Source organism: Anopheles gambiae, chromosome 2 (genome assembly GCF_943734735.2).
Source record: "Anopheles gambiae chromosome 2, idAnoGambNW_F1_1, whole genome shotgun sequence".
Lineage (NCBI taxonomy): Eukaryota > Metazoa > Arthropoda > Insecta > Diptera > Culicidae > Anopheles > Anopheles gambiae.
The window spans coordinates 1,298,911-1,318,211 of NC_064601.1; the positions used below are offsets into that span (position 1 = coordinate 1,298,911).

At 47.2% G+C, this 19,301-nt stretch overlaps 1 protein-coding gene across 7 annotated transcripts in view; it reads right to left on the reverse strand.

The window, feature by feature from the left end:
• LOC1281967 (uncharacterized) overlaps nucleotides 1-19,301 on the reverse strand; it is a 131,007-nt gene that overhangs the window by 8,676 nt on the left and 103,030 nt on the right. For 5 of the 7 annotated variants that reach the window (XM_061644246.1, XM_061644249.1, XM_061644245.1 and 2 more), the window contains 2 exons: nucleotides 13,260-13,470; nucleotides 10,760-10,840 (listed from right to left, as the gene is read on the reverse strand). In XM_061644246.1, the coding sequence (XP_061500230.1) occupies nucleotides 10,760-10,840; nucleotides 13,260-13,470 (292 nt within the window). The remainder of the gene's footprint in view (nucleotides 1-10,759; nucleotides 10,841-13,259; nucleotides 13,471-19,301) is intronic. The other 2 variants (XM_061644251.1, XM_061644250.1) reach the window with 1 other exon arrangement.

Genomic DNA, 19,301 nt, shown 5'->3' on the forward strand with positions numbered 1-19,301 from the left:
CCTCGCCAGCCAACGGAGGAGTCAGCCGTGGCTTGCCCGCGTGGTGTCATTAAGGTGCAGTGTGCATGCGTGCGTGCATAACATTGGCAAACGGGTGCGCGACCGATGGCGGTGAAGCGGGCAGGGTATGTTGCTTTCTCGATTGACAATTTCAATTTTTATCAAGCCACTCGTGTCGCTTTTCAAACCCCCGCCGGCGCACCAGCTGCGCGTCTCGATGGTTCCGCGACAGCTACACGCACGGCCGATGGTGTGTCGTTGTTGTTCGCTCCTCATTTTATTCAGCTTCAGTTCGGTGCGACTCGGCGGTGTGTCGCTTGTTTTTCCGTTTTTCCTTTTTTTTTTGCTCACACTTCCTACCCGGTGCATAGTTCTCACGATCGTATCAGCAGCGGCTGCTATCAGCGTTGGCTGCGTATATGTTACGTTCCACACACACATACACAAGGGCGATGGAGCTGGTCGTACGCTCTTCTTCCCTGCTGCTGCTCACGCTCATGGTAAGTAGCAAGCGCACTTTAATGATTATAAATTGAAAATGAATTTTAATGAAAACATGCAACGCTGCAACAAATGAACACCCCGCTGGAGAGTATGCTCGAAAGTGCATTTGGCGAGTGGGTAGGTTCCACCTCCCCGTGTAGGAAGGGAGAGAGAAATGAAAAGGAGAGGGTTTATTTTTGTACGAAGCCCGAACCCACCCTTTTCTCGCTCGCGATGAGTTGTTGTTTCCCTTGTTGTATTATAAAGAAAGTTTCTCCACACACACACACACACACACACACAAAATGGGACCAGCGCGCAACGTTCCGGCAAGCGGTCGTGTCGGTCATCTGTCAAATTTTGTGTCGGTTTCCTTTTGACAGCGCTCCCTACCCTTTTTTGTTATGTGTTTGTTTAGCAATTTAGGGGTGTGTGTGTGTGAAAATGTGTGAAAATTGTATCAAATTAACCTACATAACAGACTGGAGATAGCGTGATGAACAAGATTAAGTTTGTTTGCTTTTGAGGTCGTTGTCCTAGTGTTTTGTGATAATATAATCGGGGCGCTCCACTTGTCTAATTTTCCATTTATTCAGTCAGATAAAGAGGTCTGAAATCGACCATAAATGAAGGCTTTCATACTTCACAAAAGAACGAATCGAAGGGTGTTTTTAATCGCGTTACGCAAACGCTGAGATAATGGGCGATGAAAATTGTATCTAAAATGCTAGAGCATGTAAATCGCATCGCCCGTTTTTTTTGTAAGTTCTTTTCACGTTGCATTTAATCCCCCAAAATCCCATACACGATACTACACGCTTGGGTAGGGCTTTCGATTGCGAGCTTGTTTGCGTCATTGCGTCATATTTTCCAGCGTCCAGCCACAAACTCGTGTAAAGGATGTGAGCTCGTGGTACGTTTAGCGCAACCGAGGGCGTTACTGCTCGCCGGCCCCGAGTCGTTAGATGAACGATAATGATCACCATTCGTTCTGAAATCAATGCTCGGGGTTCTTTTTTTATCTTAATCCTCCCAAATCCTTTAGCCATTGCATGCGCAGCAAATGGGGTTTTATTTTCCGTACGAACCACCAAAAAGGGTGGAAAAGCTCCCTCCCTGTACGATGAAAACGGTTTGCGCTTCTAGGGGTAGGGTCGAAATGGAAAGTCACTTTTGCACCTGCAGCGGAAGTGACACCATAATTCAATTGCAAAACACTTGCCGAAAACATGTTCCACCGAAGACAATGGGTAATCGGGGGCCATTTTCTTCCCACTTCCCGCACAGTCAATGGCTGGTGGCTGGGGAGGAAATTCCACCCAGAATAATCACCCACAAGCCCGCCAGAGGGAAATGGAAGTTAAAGAGAGTTTGCTTGTTTTTGTTACGCCCGTTCCCCACCCAGCTAGCCAATTCCCTAGCCGGGTTGCATTAAATTAAGCGAAAGAAGAGTAGAAAAAAACGAATGAGGAGCCCAAATGCTGCAAAATCGACCACCATCCGCTAGTGCCATCCACACACGCGAGGTGGCGAGTGTTAAATGGGTGGAAAATAAAGTTATTCGATTCGGTCGTACGGACGCTTATAATATCATTATAATTATCCCAACCCAGGCACTGGATCCCACGGCACAACGGCCAATTCGGATCGAAAAAAGGGGGGGGGGAGGGACTTTGCATTTGCATTTGTGTGTGTGTGTGTTGGTGTTGTTCACAGAGGTGATTCACCGACCGAGGAAGTCTGCATCGGTTGTACTCGCTTTGATACGAACGGGAGAGAGAGAGAGAGAGAGGGAGATGAACGGTTTTATGCGTATTCGAATGTGGCATAACGAAATTTTACTTCTATTTTTTCTGTTACAGGAAGCACTGTCCCCCCACTCACACTGGTATGGGGGTTTGGGAGGTGAAACTCTATCGTTTGGGGTCCAGTTTTTCTGCAGCTTCGAGATAATACAGCCTTCGTGCTGTCGGCTCGATCAAGTTCATTGTGGACTGTCCCATCGGGAGAGGGATTGAAACAACAACCCCGGGGTGGGGGGGGGGGGAACGTTGATAAAGGTGAACTCCACATACCCATAGGCTTACCGGAATTTTCGGAGTGGATAAAGTAGTTGCACAAGGTCCGTTGTGTATGTGTGTGAGCTTGCATATGCATGGAATATAAACAAATTGGCTAACGCAGGGCAAGCGCAATGAAGCTTCCGTGTTTGCAGAAGGGCCCACTACGTGCGTAGTAATGTACGGGACAAAGTTCTCTTTCCCCAAGGGGGCAGCATGGAGCCTCGTTGAATGTGTGTGTTTGTGTGGGAGTGGTGTTTGATAAATTGTTTAAGCAAATTTTAAAGCGTACCGGTCCATAAATAATACCATTAAAAATCACTTTCTCGTACCGAAACAGGGCTATATTTCAACCCGACCACCCGGCTACTGTCGGGATCCCGTTTTGGGAATAGGTCCTACTGTTTGTGTGTGTGTGTATGTGTGTGTTTGTATGCCTGTACGGGACACAACAGCGAGGGAGAAAACCAAAAAATAGTTTAGCTAGCTGTACTGGAACCATTTTTTTGCCTTTCCTCCTTTGTTGCTGCTTGCAAAGCTTCCCACAGCTTCCCACAACCAGCCAGCCAGTCAGCCAGCCAACCAGCTAGCTAGCGCTGCTGCGTAGCAAAGTAAAGGGCAAGTGCAAAAAACAATCAACTACACGTGTTAGTTCATCCTGGTAGGTTAACGCAGCACCCGGAGCTCCCGGAGGTGCCCGGAAAGGATGCCCGTGTTTTTGATGTAATGTATTTATAATGCGTTCCGTCGTGCGCAGGAGATGCAAATTTATTCCCAGCGCTACTATTACCGGCACGCTGGTGCTGTGCTCTGCTGGGAGTGCTTAAAAACTTTTTACCCTGATCGTCGCACACACTGATTTTCTCACACTGCTGCGCCTCACCTGACGGAGCCGCTACGTGCATTCATACACGCACCGGTTGAAGCCCGGCGACTGATGACGCTCAGCCAGGCGGTCACCGGGCGTCCCGGGCAGCAAAGATTAGAAATGATGGTCAATAATAATGAATGCTTCGAGATTAGCGGGGCCATTGATTTATGCAGTCGAGAGCGCGGCCGTGGATGGACATTTGAATAAAGCTCGCTTGGCGCGTTTTTTGTGTGAGTGTGTTCGTGTGCCGTGGTTGTGCCATCGAGCATAAAGTCGACAGCGGGCCATGTCGCACGGAAATCCCACGGTTTTGTTCCGCGCCAGTGTTGTCCACTGGTGATGATAAGTTATTGGCATCGAGCTGGGTGAGTGTTCAGCAGGGGGGAAAAGCTACCTTTTTCGATCGCATCCGTAATGTGTCCGTGTTGCGTTTTTCCCATGGCTGGTCGGATTAAGCGTGCAGTGTTCAATTAAACTGGGCTGTTATTAACTACAACTACCACCGCGTGGACTCTACATGGGGAAAATGGGAAGCGAAGCAGAAGTAAAGAGGAGTGAGGTACGTGGTATTAAACAATTTATTGGAGGAAAACGAGTGCACGGATTGGTAGCGTTCACGGACAAGAATCCTCTCAAATTACGAGCAAAATATCCCCCGTTTTCCCGATAGATATCTAGCTTACCGTCCACCTGTACGTGTGTGTGTGTGTGTGTGTGTGTTTGTGCACGATTAAGTCCAACAGGAGTCACGTAAATCAGCCATCAGTTGGCTGAATGGGGAAAGCGTTCCCGGGGTGGAAAGGGTTTAAGAGCATTAAATTGAGTGCAATGATGCGGATCAGTAATGAATCTCGAATGGTTGCACTTAGCGGGGAGTCACCATGGCAACGGAGCGTGCATCCGTGAGCGTACATGAGACGAATCGGGCGGATCAGCATTAATCCTTGCTTTCTATTCATTCTCTTTCCCTTCCTCTCTCTCTCTCTCTTTCTCTCTTGCACTTGAGAATACGCGAATGCGAATGGGTAAATGAAGTACACACATATTAGTCAAAACGATCTTAACAAGCGCTTTGCTTTGGCACACGCACACGCGCGTTGAATTAATGCCCCGAGTCCTGCGCGTTCTGCATAAATCCTCCATTAGCAAGGTAAATTTCACCTAATTGGGATCTCATCAGCCGTACCAGATCGCTACGAAACGACGGCCAGCGTTGCTTCCGGCACCGCTGCTTTGATGTTGGCGACAAACTCATTCACTCCGGAACGCGTTCCGCGGCTCGCGGGCAATGGAAACTAGTTAGTGCTACACGCGGTGACACACAGAGAATTAGCGAAGGGGCGAGCGATGGGACAACCACTTCCTCGGAAGATGAATGCGCGCTGCTTCCGCTTTGGATTGCCAAACGAAAACACCCCATCGCAGCACCGGGCGGAGGATTATTTATTCAAATTTATGATCGTTTCCCGGTGGAGATCGTGTTCTGCTGTCGTCTCATTCATTCCCGCGCATATGACGACGACGATGATGATGATGACGATGACGAGAATGACGAGTCTCGGTGACGGCCCCAACGACCAGTGTGCGTTGCAGGAAGAGTGGGTGCAACTCGAAAGCCCTCCCCCACCCAGCAGAAAACAGCAACATATTTATGCACATGAAAAGACGCTTATTTATCATTCGCCATTGTTTTGACGTTTAAGTAATTGCGTTCTGCATGTACGACACTCGTAATGCTCGCAGTTGTGGTCGCATCAATCCTTCCATTTCTTTCCGCCCTCGCGCCCGCGATTCCACGAGGCGAAATTGGAAACGTTCGGTTCCGGTTTTCATGTGTCGCGCATGTGTTTGGTTGCAATATAAATGTATACTTAAGCCGGCCGTGCAGAACCCGAGACGCTGGTAAGTGTATGTGTGCCATGTTACAGACGCGTTACGCTGGGCCCTCGTTTGCTGTCAGAGCCCGAGAGCTCGAGCTCAAAACACACGACAGATAGATAGTGTAATTCAACAGATAACAGCACATCTAACAGTACTGGCAGCAGCAGCAGCAGCAGCAGCAGTTTGCAAGAAAAGCGGAACCGGCTCGGGGTTCCTTTGCCTCCAAAAACGAGCCACACCACCGTGTGGGATTTGGCCAACAAGACCACCAACAATACAGCGAACGGAGCAAACAAACAAAAAAAAACCTACCCACCCGGCACCCGGAAGTTGACTAGAATCCTCACATAAAGGAAATGATTTATTGCACACTGCAGCACGGATTATGTCGCCTGTTGTTCGGAACGGGGGCCGATTTTTTGTCCGTTGACGGGCGGGAGGATATTTGTTTGTTCATGTTTTAGTTTCGGTCGGTCGGTCGGTCGGTGGTTGGCATCTAATATTCTTACAACGGCGAGAAGAATTTAGCCCTTTCCCCGCGCACCGGTCTGTCGCGTAATCTAGCACCCAAGTTTTGTCACACTATTCGATCCTTGTAGAGGGTAGCAGAGGAGAGTCGCTTGAAGTCGGCAGGCTGCGATGAGTTTTGAAACGGAGATGTTTTAGGAAATGGCTGTTGGAAAAACAACATGCGACTGCGGGTAAAAACTGTTCCGTTTCGTACCGTCAGATGAAGTTTTCGTGAAGCTCACATGGCACACAAGCACACACACACACATGCACGGCTCTGTTGCGCACTATCGAGCATCGAGCATTTGCATAATAGATAAACTTGTGCTCAACTTGTGTACGCCCGGCTAAGTCCCGTGCGCTTGGTGTCCTACGCAGCAATGTCGGCACGTCAAAAAGTCATTGTGGCAGTTAAAGATTACGTAGCTTCCGTTATCCGGGCTCGGCATTCTTCATTCGGTGGCCCACACAGAAAGGGGTTTTAAATCATGATTTTTCTCCCTGCCATTTCCTCCGTACAGATTCCCCGAAGAGTCTCCACGTTCTGCAACGGCAATAGACTCTCGGTAATGGAAGCGATACAATTCAAAAATTGAAAACCATTCCCAATCCTGTATTGTGTTCGTTTGTATGTGTGTGTATGTGTGTGTGAGTGTGTGGAGGTTGCTTGTAGAAGCCAAGCAAATAGGAAAGACTTTTCTCTTGCACTGTTTACCGGTTTGACGTGGAGCACTTTTTTATTATTAAACCATTTTCCTATCCTGCCGTACCGTTGTTCACCCCTGTGCTTGTTTTTTTCCCCGCCCGCCCCACCGGGGGTGACCACGGACCGGGCGGGTTGTGTTGCATTTGTGGCCAGAGTCGTCTCCTCGTCGCGCGGATGAATTATGGGCGTTATTGTGGCTGTCAGTTGGGTAGTTGTGGGATTTCGGTTGAAGTTTATTTGTGCAAAACTGTTGTGTGCTTGCACGGAAAGGGCAAATTTGTAACTCGTTTGGCTTTCGCATCGCGATTGTGCTCGAGGGTAGAGGTGCACCCGTGGGGTGACGCGTGGACTCGGTGCCCTGCGGTTGGGGGTGAAAAATAGTGCAGCAAATGATTGCGAAGAATTACATTCATGAGTATGAAAAATGATACTGCATTCAAATGAATCATTCGACGGTGGCGGTGAAGGCGCAAGGGAGCACAAGCTTTTCGGGCTGTGCTTTTGATGGAAGAAGTTTTTATGAATTCAAATTAGTTTGGGAAATAGTTTACACGATAAAGAAGATGGAAAACTGCCTTCTCTTAGGAACAAATCGTTTCCAAGTTGGCAAAGTCAGCTTAGAGCTTTGTGTAGTGCGTTGCGTGTTCGTTTTCTGTGTATCTTGGCCATTTAATCTTGCCAGGATCTTTTGACCACAGCGACATACTCTTCAAGCGCTACGCTATGGGTATTGTGTTCACATCTCTATTAGATCACGCATACTTTTTCAGATAAGATTGCTAAGATTCGGAGAAAGATTAAAGATTGGCGATTACATATTTGAATACATTCAGTCAGATTTGGCTTTTAGCTTGTATTAAAATGTATGTTTGAAAGTTCTTTCTACTATGTTTCACTCTTTACGTTTACAGTAATCTAAACAAAATGTCTTCTCCTACGTTATCGTTTATGACTCACCATCATTTACCCTATTACTGTTTGCTGAAATCGAAGATCCAATCCAATTTACTTTGAAATGGTTCTATTACAGCCATCCGCCGGAGCCGCACATCTCCCAAGCCCGAGAGATAGAGGCTTCAAATCATTCGGTAATCCTCAATTTGGGCGCACGTTGATAAGGTTGGCTTTAATTTTAAAACGTTGCCCCGCTCTCACTTTACTATCTTTCGCGGTCGGGCTTTGCAGCTTATGTGGTGATGTGGAGTTTTCACACTTTTTGTCAACAACTGCCGCACGATTACTGCGCAAACCGAAATGTAAACCTTTCCTCTGTGCCTCCCTCCGAGTGCCAGGTTAGGCGTTTCCCTCCTTCTAAAACAGCAGATAGCGTAGCGTACGCGATTCCAAGGAACTTTGTGGGTGATAGGCGACCGGCATGAAAACATGAGCGAGTGTGTTTGCTGTTACAGTGTGGCGGAGTGTGTGTGTGTGTGTGACAGTGTAAGACGATGTTACCGATTAAGGATTTCGCTGGTTGTCGTGTTCCATTTACAATACCGTCCCATATTCTTGCCGTCAGCGAGCGAGTCTGCTTACAAGGGCCGCCCGGACACCGTTGATGACAGGGAGGCATCCACGACGACAGAACGGTTCGGTGTCATGAGCCAGGGCAAAATCGAACCTTGAACGAGTGCCAGAAAGCAGACGGAACGATCGCTTCGGTGCCATTCTTCAGAACATAGTAAGTAAATGAAGAGTTTGCTCTGCGCTGCTCAAACACCGTCCGGCTAGCGTGACCACAATGTACGGATCAGTTACCTGCGGCAGCGTGGTGGGTCGAGAAAGCAGAGCCTAGCTCACACGTCGACGAAATGAAAGAAACACCGAGAACACACGGTTGCTTGGGAAGAAACCGAAAACGAACGCTTTGGATACGTTCTCGTGTTTCACATAACATCAAAACCCCCAAGAAAGTCATGGTTCGAGCACATGGAGGCGCCGGAGCATACATTCCTCGAAGTGCTTACCGCTTGGTGTGGTTTCGGTTTCCGTTCGTTGGATTTACACACACACACACACACACACACACACACATACAGCCTGCATCGTCACGCCACATGTGATGCTAAATGAGTGTGACTTGAAAAACAGTTAACGCTTAGGAAAATCCATCTCCAAACTCCAAATCCGGCACGAAAGCGGACGCCGTGGATGCGATGGCACACGCCGACGCCTTCGGCAGGGAAAAGGTGATGTGTCGTGTTTGCTTCGTGAAAATTAAATGACAACGACAAAGCAAACGACACTTTCAAAGTGCCGGGCGGTGGGTGAGAGATGAGTTCCGGACAACTAGGGGGCAGCATGGGCGGATATCAAGTTGCTGGCTAGAACGTGCAGCGGCTTAGGCTAAAGGATAAACAGCACAAATGACTAATGAAAATAAATGGCGCCTCAGATAAGGCGATGCTGTGCTGTGTGGTCTTTCGTCCCAATCCGACGTTCGCCGGGGGCGTTTAAAAAGAACCCACAGCACGAATGAAAAGTGACAAAATGGTCGAATCATACGAGTGACAATGCGTGTGTGTGTGTGTGTGGGTAATGTTTTTTCAGCCTTCCGAAAGTCATCATAGTCGATGGGGGGATGGACGGCTCCATTCTTATTATGATTATGTGCAAAGACAATGGCGTATGTGTGCCCGTACAGTGACGTTCGAAAGTGTGTGCAGAAAATCCACTCTAACGATGATGATGAGCCAGTGTGCCCGACTGACTGAGGCGTAGCCGACAGTGACATGCCAGTTACGTCGCTCGCCGCCAAACTGCACAGGCAGTGGGGAAATTAATACCATCTGCAAACAATTTGTAGCAATTGAAGCACATTTTATGGCACTTAAAAATGTGACATCTATGGTCGGGGACGTGCCGGGGAAGAAATACCACCGGATTCGTGAGAAATAGCCCACTTTGTATCGTAATTAAATTTCTTGCAACAAAAAGGAACCCTCTTCCATTGCAATGTCCCTGCAAGACCAGGAAAAAAGAAAAGAAAAAAGAATATCATTTGCAGTCCGCGATTGCCGGGCGGAAACGACAAAACCCTGACTGTTGACGGCACGATGGAACACATTTATCGGGAATTGGCGCGTAGCGCCTCGTTCGTCTTCGATTTTCATTTCCTTCCGGCGTGCCAGCATAATAAGGATGTTTCGCTGTACAAATGGCCCTCAATATGGTCGGCTGGTTTAACGTTTTTTTTTTTGAAAGGCAATGGCACCAGAATAAGAAAAGGATGTTCGAAGAGGAGGCTCGCAACCGGAAAAGGATCGCAAATATTGCACGAAGGAATTTCCCATTTTCCATGCAAAACTACACCCCGTGAAAGATGCTCTTTATTAGGGAAATTACATTAAGGAGCTGGAGCTGGCTGGTTTCTTTTTGTCGGTTTCTTTTGTTTGTGCGTGTGTGTGTGTGTGTGTGTTTGCACTGGACGATCCCTGAAATGAAGCAAATAAAAAGCGAATCTTTCCCTTTTTGTCGTTGAACGATTTCTGGGAACAGTTTTATTGAAGTAAACGTGTTTTTTTTTTGTTATTGGCCAAAGAGACGTTGATGCGGACACGGACGCAGGCAGAAAGGCAAAGTCATATTAGGTCTTTGGGCGGGACCGAGTTTCCTGTGATGCTATTTTTAAACCGATGATTTGTGAAAGGTAAACCCGTGTGCAGCCTCTGTCGGCGTTGGATTCCTTTATTCGGTTGGCTTAGCTTTGAAATGAATTAAATCCACATGGAGCCACTGCTTTTGTTCATTCCAAGTATGAATCTCTCTCTCTCTCTCTCTGACCCAACCACCAAATGATTGTTAGGGGTTTTGCTGATAAATGGTATAAAAAACACGCTCTCGGGGAAAAACAATGTGCGCGTTGTTAATGCATTCGAGCTAATCCGTGGTCGGGAGCTGAGCGTTAAAATAATGCTCTAGGTACTCTGAACTTTAACCTTCACCGAGCCCGCAAGGGAAAGCATGAAGTCAAAGCCCTTCGGTACACCCTTCCTCACGCTCACTGTTTGCTTACGGTATTAAAAACAGCATTTGCTTGAAGATATATAATGTGGTATTGTTGAGCATGGCTTTAGCGGTAAAGGTAAAACTAACCGTACTACGTTATTTTGGCTCGGGAACTGAAGAGGGGTGTGGGTGGAATAAAAGAAGGACTCTCTTCTGACTATATGTGTGTGTGTGTGTGTGTATGTGTGTGTGGGGGGAATGGGATAGGAAAGCTGAAGCTGAAAAAATATGATCCATTACCTAGTCCAATGGCACCGATAAAGTGCTTTCCTCCAGTGTTTGGACCATACTTGGAGAAATCTTGGGCAAACTCTCGTTCATCTGTTCGGCATGCGGGTGAAAAAGAAAAAAAGACAGATAAAGAGAAAAAAGACAGAGAGAGAGAGTGAGTGAGTGAGCGAGAGAGTGAGCATGAGAACGGTTGCAGGAGGGAAGGAATGGTTTGGATGGGTAAAAATGAATAAAAACGCAAGCAGCAGGATCAGATGAAAAATTGCTTGTTTTGTCGGAACTTTTGTCCGTGGAGCAGTAGCAGCAGCAGCACCCCACCCTGAGCCAGCCAACGAGGAAAGGGGCAAGCGGGCATGATCACGTAGTAGCAAATGGAATAAAATAAAACAGCAGCAGGGGGAAGAACGGGGCAGTGCAAGAGTGGCCAGCGAGACCATGCGGGAGAAGGTGAAATGAAATGAAATAAGAAAGGTTTGAGAACATAAAATCCTGTCAAGGTGTGATCAAGGGGGTGGGATGGATGGCTTGCTGGGAAAGGGAAGAAATCGAGCTTTTAATGGATTTTTGGGGTGGGTGGTGGGTATGGCCTAAAACCAGACGGCCCCAGATTTCGAGAGGAGCAAGATTTATTTCTAGCGGCAAGGTTCGCACCCCGAAGCTTTGCACGACCGAGTTGACAAAACATTGTTTTGCTGCAGATTTATGTGTTATTTGGAAGGTGTCGGATGGGCTGGTGACTGTGGTGTGGCACACACACGCATGGAGGCTAATATATTATCTGTTTGCTTAGACAAACAGGAAAGGAGGCGCCTAGTTTTGCTTACTTATATTACCAAAATGTTTCCGTAAACAGTACAGACCGACGACGGCCGATGGTGAAGAATTTAAGGTCAGAAAATCACTCATTCCCGTCATGGTTCTATTTCTTGCTCTAGCTACCACTTCTACGCAACCATCCAACGGCCATGCGCTCCAATGAATGCTTGACTGATTGCGTATAAGCTTAATAAACATGTAATAAATTGAATGACAAACGATCTTTATTGTTGTTTGCTAGACTCGAGATCAATGGCCATCGCCCAAGATACATTCTAGCAAGCAGCGTTTCCCTTCTGTGTCTATTCTACCCACCGGCTCCCTTCCGGCTCGACCCGAAGTTGATTATAAACGTCCGATTTCCCCACGGACCGTGGCACCCACAATAAAAAAAGAATACATTTTCCAATGCCGTCCACTTTGTGAGGGTTTTTGGTTGAAAATCCATTGTGCTGAAACATCTTCATTCTCCCCCCAGTGGCTCACCATCGACCACCTCTAGCCGGCGCCGTGCTGGTGCTGAGAAACCAAAAATCTTTCCAACTAGTCGCGTAGAACCGTCCGGAAATATTGGGATCAGAGCATGGCGCAGTACTACCCACCGATACGTGGTAGCGTTTGGAGGGAACCCCAGAAGCCCAGAGTCAAGCGGAAAAGGTCACCCAAACTTTGATACTTCAACGCAAGGCTTCCTTTTATCCTTGACCTTTCGCTGGGGTCGGGTTTCACTATGCCCTCTGGGTGTTGCTCCGCCATTGGGACGTGCATTTCCGCCTGGGCGGGTGTTCTTTTTTCGATCGTTGTTGCGTAGCGAGGAGCATTTTTCCTCCCTCCTTACATTACGGACTCGAAGCTATCGAACCGGTTGACAAAATCGACGCTATTGTTCGTTTACAAAAGGTCTGGCTGATCGGAAAGACGATGTCCAAGTTTTGAGGAGGAGTCGGCGTGATGAGATGGGTATGTGTGTGTGTGCTTGTGTGTATTGAGCTCAGAAATAGTTCCTATTGTCTGTTCTATTTGTACTCTTTGGCTGGAAAACACACCAGGCTGTTGTGCGATAAGCTGTGCTCAAGGTTTTTCGAATGTACTAAAAGATTAGACCACAGCCATTTGTAGATCAGATCGGTACGACAGATGAGACTGAGACGCCTTGTGCGAATGGATTATAAACCGAGAGTACTGTCCAACAAGTTAAACTAAAGGAAATCCTTTTGCTACAGTAATGCTCTATGAAATTGTAAGCCATTAGGGAATGACGAAAATTTCACTTTGAGTGGTTTTGAATGGAATGTGGCAATCTACACACTCGCAACTGTTTGCATAAGTAAAAAACATGCCTGCACACGACTACTTCCACTAACAAAGCTCTTCTTAAGCTAAGTGAAAACTGTATAAAATTAAGAAAAAAGTCACACGATAAAAGCATATTAATATTCTAAAAAACCTTTAACAAAACTGTCGTCGTTTAAACTCGCCGAAAACACTCTGAACAAAGGAAATAAGAATGATAGAATAGGAGAAAGAAGACAGGAAAACACGAATACACGTGGAAAGCATAGAGGAAAGCCAATCGCCGGCATTAAGAAGGATAAAACAGTAAATGGGGACAAATAAGGCGCAAAGGAAACGCAGCGGGAACACGGTGGGATATCCTGCCTTCTCTTCGTCCCAACCTCCAGACGCTACTGACCTGTGACGTCCAGATAAACGGCGAGATTTATTTTCGGCTCCGTGTTCACCTGACACTCATAAATTCCGCTATCTTTCTGCTGTGCATACTCAATTTTCAGATCCCAGTCGTCCGAGTCGGGCGGATGGATTACGGAGAAGCGCTGATCGCCGGTGTAGGTGTAGATGTTGGACGTCAATATGTGCAGGTCCCGCTTGCGCATCCAGGACACCTGTACGTGCAGGGGAGAAGAAGAGAGAGAGAAAGAGGAATAGAATTCTCGTTAATTGCCAGTTGAAACTGTAGAGCATTTAGTTTAGACGCGTGCTGGGGTGCTTTTTTGTGTCTATATTGAAGCATTTAAATATTTAATTACATTACAGAACAGGTGACAGTCGGGAAAATATTGGATGGCACACCATAAACCGTTACCAGCGGCATATATTTCAATATTGAATCAATTTGATGTGACCGCAAGCATCGCGTGATGGCGAGATCATAATTTTAACGAGGTATTAAATTGTGTTAAATGCGCGTAAAAAAATCCACCCATGGACGGGCAGTTGTTGGAAATAATTTGCCTAGCCGCAAAACTGCAATAGGTAATATATTACTATTGGGCGATCGTTCAATTGCATGGTTTGCCAAATCCTTTAATCTGTCAATCAAAAGCTGTTACCGCGCTTATGGTGCTGCTTTTATCAACAGTAGTTGAGCACTGCTCTATGATTTGCCGCGTCACACAGCTAGTACAATAAATAGCAACTAGGGAAATCTCTTGAGCTGATTTTGCAATCGTTACATTAATCAATTTGTGTCAAATTTGTATTCATGTTCCTCTATTCGATGGCAGCAGTCCAAGGGATAGAAAAAAAAATTCTATTTTTTCACCATCATTTTTAATGGCTTCAGCTACTTTGGAGCACAGCCACGAGCTGTTTACAAAAAATAACAGAGCATGGAAGGGCAGCACAAAAGGTCGGGGCAAAGAGCGGTGAGGTTACATGGATCAATTAATCATAATGCGTCATAAAGTTCGGGAAAAACAATCTACCGTTGTACATGAAAAATGTCTGTGTGGATGCGATTGAGGGAGGTGGGTGGATAACAAAAAACAAGGTTCACGGACTCGTTGATACAGGACGTGGCCGTTTGAACCGTTCGAACGGCTGCATAAACGCATCATGCATCGAGAACGGCAGCAAAGATACAACTTGCATGAAGGGCCCGCTCACTGCAGCCGTCATGAAGCAGTGGACAGTAGAATAGAATAGAACGCTTTTGTTTGCATTTCCGGTCGCTGCTGTTGTGCATGTTTTGTGCGTCTCTTATATTTTTTGTTCAAATTGGCGTGAGTGCGTCTGTTCACTGCAAAGCCAAAACCTTCTGCGTCTCGCGTTCGGTCGTGCGAATCGGCCACGACGGTTGGCGAAACAATGCAACGTTGTTCTTGTGCCGTCCTTTGACACGCGTGAATAAAGCATAACGGGTGGGCTTGATGGTGGGTGGATGGTGTTTTTTTTTTATTTTTTCAATACATATTTTTCATCGCCCTTTTGCCAACATTCTATATCAAACAGATCTTTGTCGGCGTTTGATACGATCGGCAGTGCGCGAAGGCTTTTGGAAGCGAAGGACTGAACCATTCCGATTGTCAGCACCCGCCTATCGTGGGCGCGCGAAACATCCATCCGTATCCGTGTTCTACCGGGGTTCGGGGTGGCTGCTGGAGCCGAACGGAACAGTGACTGAAACAGTCCACTGAGCGTGCAGCGTGCTGGCGAAGCCGATAGAAACACTCCAAGCTCCCAGAGCGCCATATCGCACATAGGCGTGTGTATAGGCGCGCTGTGTTCGCAAGCATGACGAAAGGTGACATCATGGCAGGACATATTCCACCCCAAGACACACACACACACACACACAAGCTCGCATATGGCGACAAATGGCACACGAGCACGATGCAGCACAGCAACACAAATTGATGAATTATAGACTGAATATTTATTTCGCGAATTTTCCATTCGCATCAAAAATGTAGGCCCATGTGTCTGGCGGAAAGAATGTGCTCTCGCACGATGCTTATTTTGCACAACACCAGGGTGGATATTCACATACCGCTACACCACAGAGAAGGCCGATAGGACCAAAGGTGGCTGCTTCGGGTGGACGGACGGATGAGAAATGATGGGAAAAATGTCAGCTCAATTTGATTTTCCGGCGAACTGACGATTCAGTGCGAATGCTGCCCTTTTTCTGTGTTTGTGTTACTGCTTTTGGTCACATGATAATTTCAACTATTTTTGGTTATTTTTCTTCGTGTGTTTGCATTTTTTTTGTGTGTGCAACTGATGTAACTGATAAAGTCGCCAACGCGGACGGCGTGGAGCCGTGGAGATGGAAAATATTCGATGAATATTAACAGCCGAAAACAGAGCAGGAAACCAACCAGCAAATGAGTTGCAAACGGAGCAAACATATTTACCCCCAGCCCGGGGGCAAACGTCAAGCGAGTGAAAGATAATTCGTTTATGCAACGGGTATCGGGTACCTTAATGAAGTTTCCACCACTGTTCCTGACCGAACGGGTCGACGGGTCAGGTGTCACTTTAAATTACTTATAGCTTCAAAGCTATACGTATGTATCCGAGATAAGAAAATTTGCTACAGCTTGGAAGCCCGTAAGCTATTCCCAGAACATTGAATACAGAGCCGTTTTCGAGATGCAAATGGAGCTATTTTTAAATATTTTCTGATGCTGTCAGTCGATAACTCAAAGCCATCACAAACAGCGACGAAGACATCATTTGCAGTACTAATTGAAGGGAAATATTTTTTTTTTTATTATTAATATCATTACGCATGCATACATTGGCACACAATCTAATTAAGCATTGCGGCAATGATTTGACGCATGTGATGGAAGACATCCACCCCACGGTTTGTTCCCCACAGGGCACGTTCCAGTCAGTGGATGGCATTTCATAGCCCGCGGGTTTCTGTGTCCTTTGCTGACTTTTTGACAAAAACTCACACCGACGTGCAAATAGAGAATTTTGAAACGGGGAAAACATTAACTCAATTGCCTGGGCGAAGAAAGGCTACACCGTGTGAAACTTTGTTCGAGGATGTGTGCGTGTGTGTGTTAGAGGGAAACTTTTCTTCCGTTTAATTAATGCGCACGTAAGTAAGCGAGTGTATGGCGCAAAGAATCTCGCGCGTTGTCATCGATGGAGGGTAAATGCTACGGGAAAGCGGTAGTCAAAGATGATTCTATTACTGTTACATCCTAGCGAACAACGCAATAGACGGTACGCAATCAGTCAGCCGCTTATGGCAAAGATAAATATGCCCCGCGTTGCTCAAGTCACAGCCCACAGTCCGTTTACTGCACAAACAGGAAGTGAAGCTGCGAAGCGTGACAAACTTTTGCCGGCACAACGAAATTATTTCCGCACATCTATCACACATCCTGGCTGGAGCGTACGAACCGGAAGGCTATTGCACCGTAGGACGATTTGTGGTCGTCGATGGAATCGATTGGCCGTCAGAGCAGAAGCAGAGGCGGACGGATTTTATGGGCGTCTTAGCCGACGGCCATAAGACGTGGCATACATTGAGCTAACCGATTGCCCGGGCCCGTTTCGCTGCCGACGACGGGCGCAAGACAAAATCACATGAACACGCAAACGGCCGAGCTTTGCTTTGCGCACTGATATATTATTTTTCAATTATCGGGGATTTATTTAATTAAGAAAATCATTTACGCTTTTATCATCCCGGCTGACGCTGCCGGCGTTTATCCGGTGTGTGTGTGTATGTGTGTGTGGGTGCGTTTTGCCCATATGTCCTTCGGTACGGCCGCAACGGAACTGCACGATTAACCGCGTCACGTGAGCGTTTCCGGGGAGCTGTTCCGAGGAATTGTTGGCGAATTGTTGCTAGACGATGTGATACGATTGATTTGCAAGAAGTGCGGTGTAGAGCACACGAGAGAGACGAGATCGTTAATTAATTTCATCAGTTTGATAGATTTCCAACGCAGGCTAAATGCTCCAAATGTGTTCCAAATCGCATAAACGTTGGTCGGTAATTCATGGTTTTGTATATTTTCGGTTATTTTAAGAAACGTTACTGCGCTTAGAATTTGCTTCCCGCTACACGTATTCTAACTAACACTTTTATAGCAACTATGCCAAACCCCCAAACAGCTGGTGGGTTCTGGATAAACAATTTTGAGGATAGTTAATGCGCAAACATACATGCTCGGCACGGCTGTACTTGGTCCGCATAACCTACATCCGCATCCAGTTGGTGTGCTGAGAGCGCCTAGATTTGTGCCTACCTTCAGGCGTTCGTGTATTATGTTCGGTCGGTTTGACTCGCTCGTTCGTGTGTACTACGCCATCATACCGCACGCATGCACACACACATACACATACAAACAGCTACACACGCACATGTAAGGCGACGTCGCTGGGTGTAATTAAATTCTGCATCCCAAGGCCCGAGGGGCGTCAGCGTGTAGCACCAGTTGTGCCACACGGATTGTCGCTCTCAGCAGGAAAGTTGGTCATGGTAGTTGGTGGGACGGTTTTTGGGCACGGATAGCGGGTACGCGGGGTAGACTGCAATGTCGTGGAATTCAATTAGTAACCTTGCATCACCACGGGAGGGTGTGCAAGGAGCGCCCGCTTACTTAAATTATGACATAGCAGTGAAGAAATGGTGAAGAAATTCGTGCATTCCATCATTCTGCGACAAATCGTTGAGGGAATGTCGAAATTTCGGGTCGGGGAAAGCTTTAAGGCTCATCGATCGAACGCGCAGCAACACATTGCCATTTGGGGCCTTTGTTCCGCTGCCTTCAGACTGGCAGGCAGTGCCAGGCTTGGTCTAATCCATCACACAGGATCGGTTCAGTGTTTGCGATTCACGTTGAGCATATAGGCTGATTGATTGATTTAATCATCTGTTAAACAGTTTATATGCGAATAATTTAGCTTGCCGTAGCGACAATGGCGAGCGGCGTAGCTCAGCGTGAATGGGTTTCTGCACACATCCCGATCGATCCCGTCCGATCTGATCCCGGGATGGGCTCGCTGGCTGGTCGGTGTTGCTGTCTGTTTAAATGGTACAGGAAGAGGGCGCACGAGTGTATAATAATAGCTAATGATGGATTTCAAACGAGCACGATGGTACACGTCAGTCGGTCGGACTTTTCGATGTTGTGCTGCGATCAATCGAGCGCACTGAGGCCGCATAATCACAGGCCGCGCGTTTCCATCCGATTAGAAGCCAGTGATGCCAGCGCTTTTGAATAAATCGTGAAGATAACATTCCATTAGTGAGCGGATTCGATGGCTAATTGGGTTGAAACCATTTCAACCGTCGACCGAAAAGCGTTCTACCGGCTTTTAATCACTGTAAACAGTTCCACACTCGGAGCGCTGTAAACACTGCCAACCACGCCTCCTGGCAGCGACACACACACACAAAGAACGGGGCAGGAAACGTTTACAGCATTCTCGAGAGCACCGACGACGGCTCCTTCCGCAGTTGTTTGGCAGTTCTTTCGCTTCCATTATCACTCGGTGGCAGTTGAGTAACTTTCTAATGTATAAATTAGCCCTCGATTCGCACACTCCGCACGATGGAACACATCCAAGTGCTTCGCCAAAGCATTCGCCACAAACGCCACACGCGCAGGCAAAAACTTAAAACAGAAAAACCTGCACATATCTTATGAGTTATGACATCGACTTTCCGGTCGTCGCTCGATGTAGCGGCAGTGCCGTGGGGTTGGACCAAAGTTTTCTTTTATTTTTTGGTCGAAAGTTCACTCCCGAAAGTTGCCTCGCACGGGCTCGCGAAGGGTTTTGAAGATTGGGCGGTTGTTTTGCTCGGACACGAAGACACGTGCGGTAAGATGTAGCCCACCGCAAAAAGGGACTGCCGGCTACGGTGCAGCCTCTTACAGTTCTGCTAAACCCCCTACCCAAACCGACACTGCACATAAATCTGGCTGCTCGATGTCGTTTTGGAGCGTGCGTTACGTGGCGG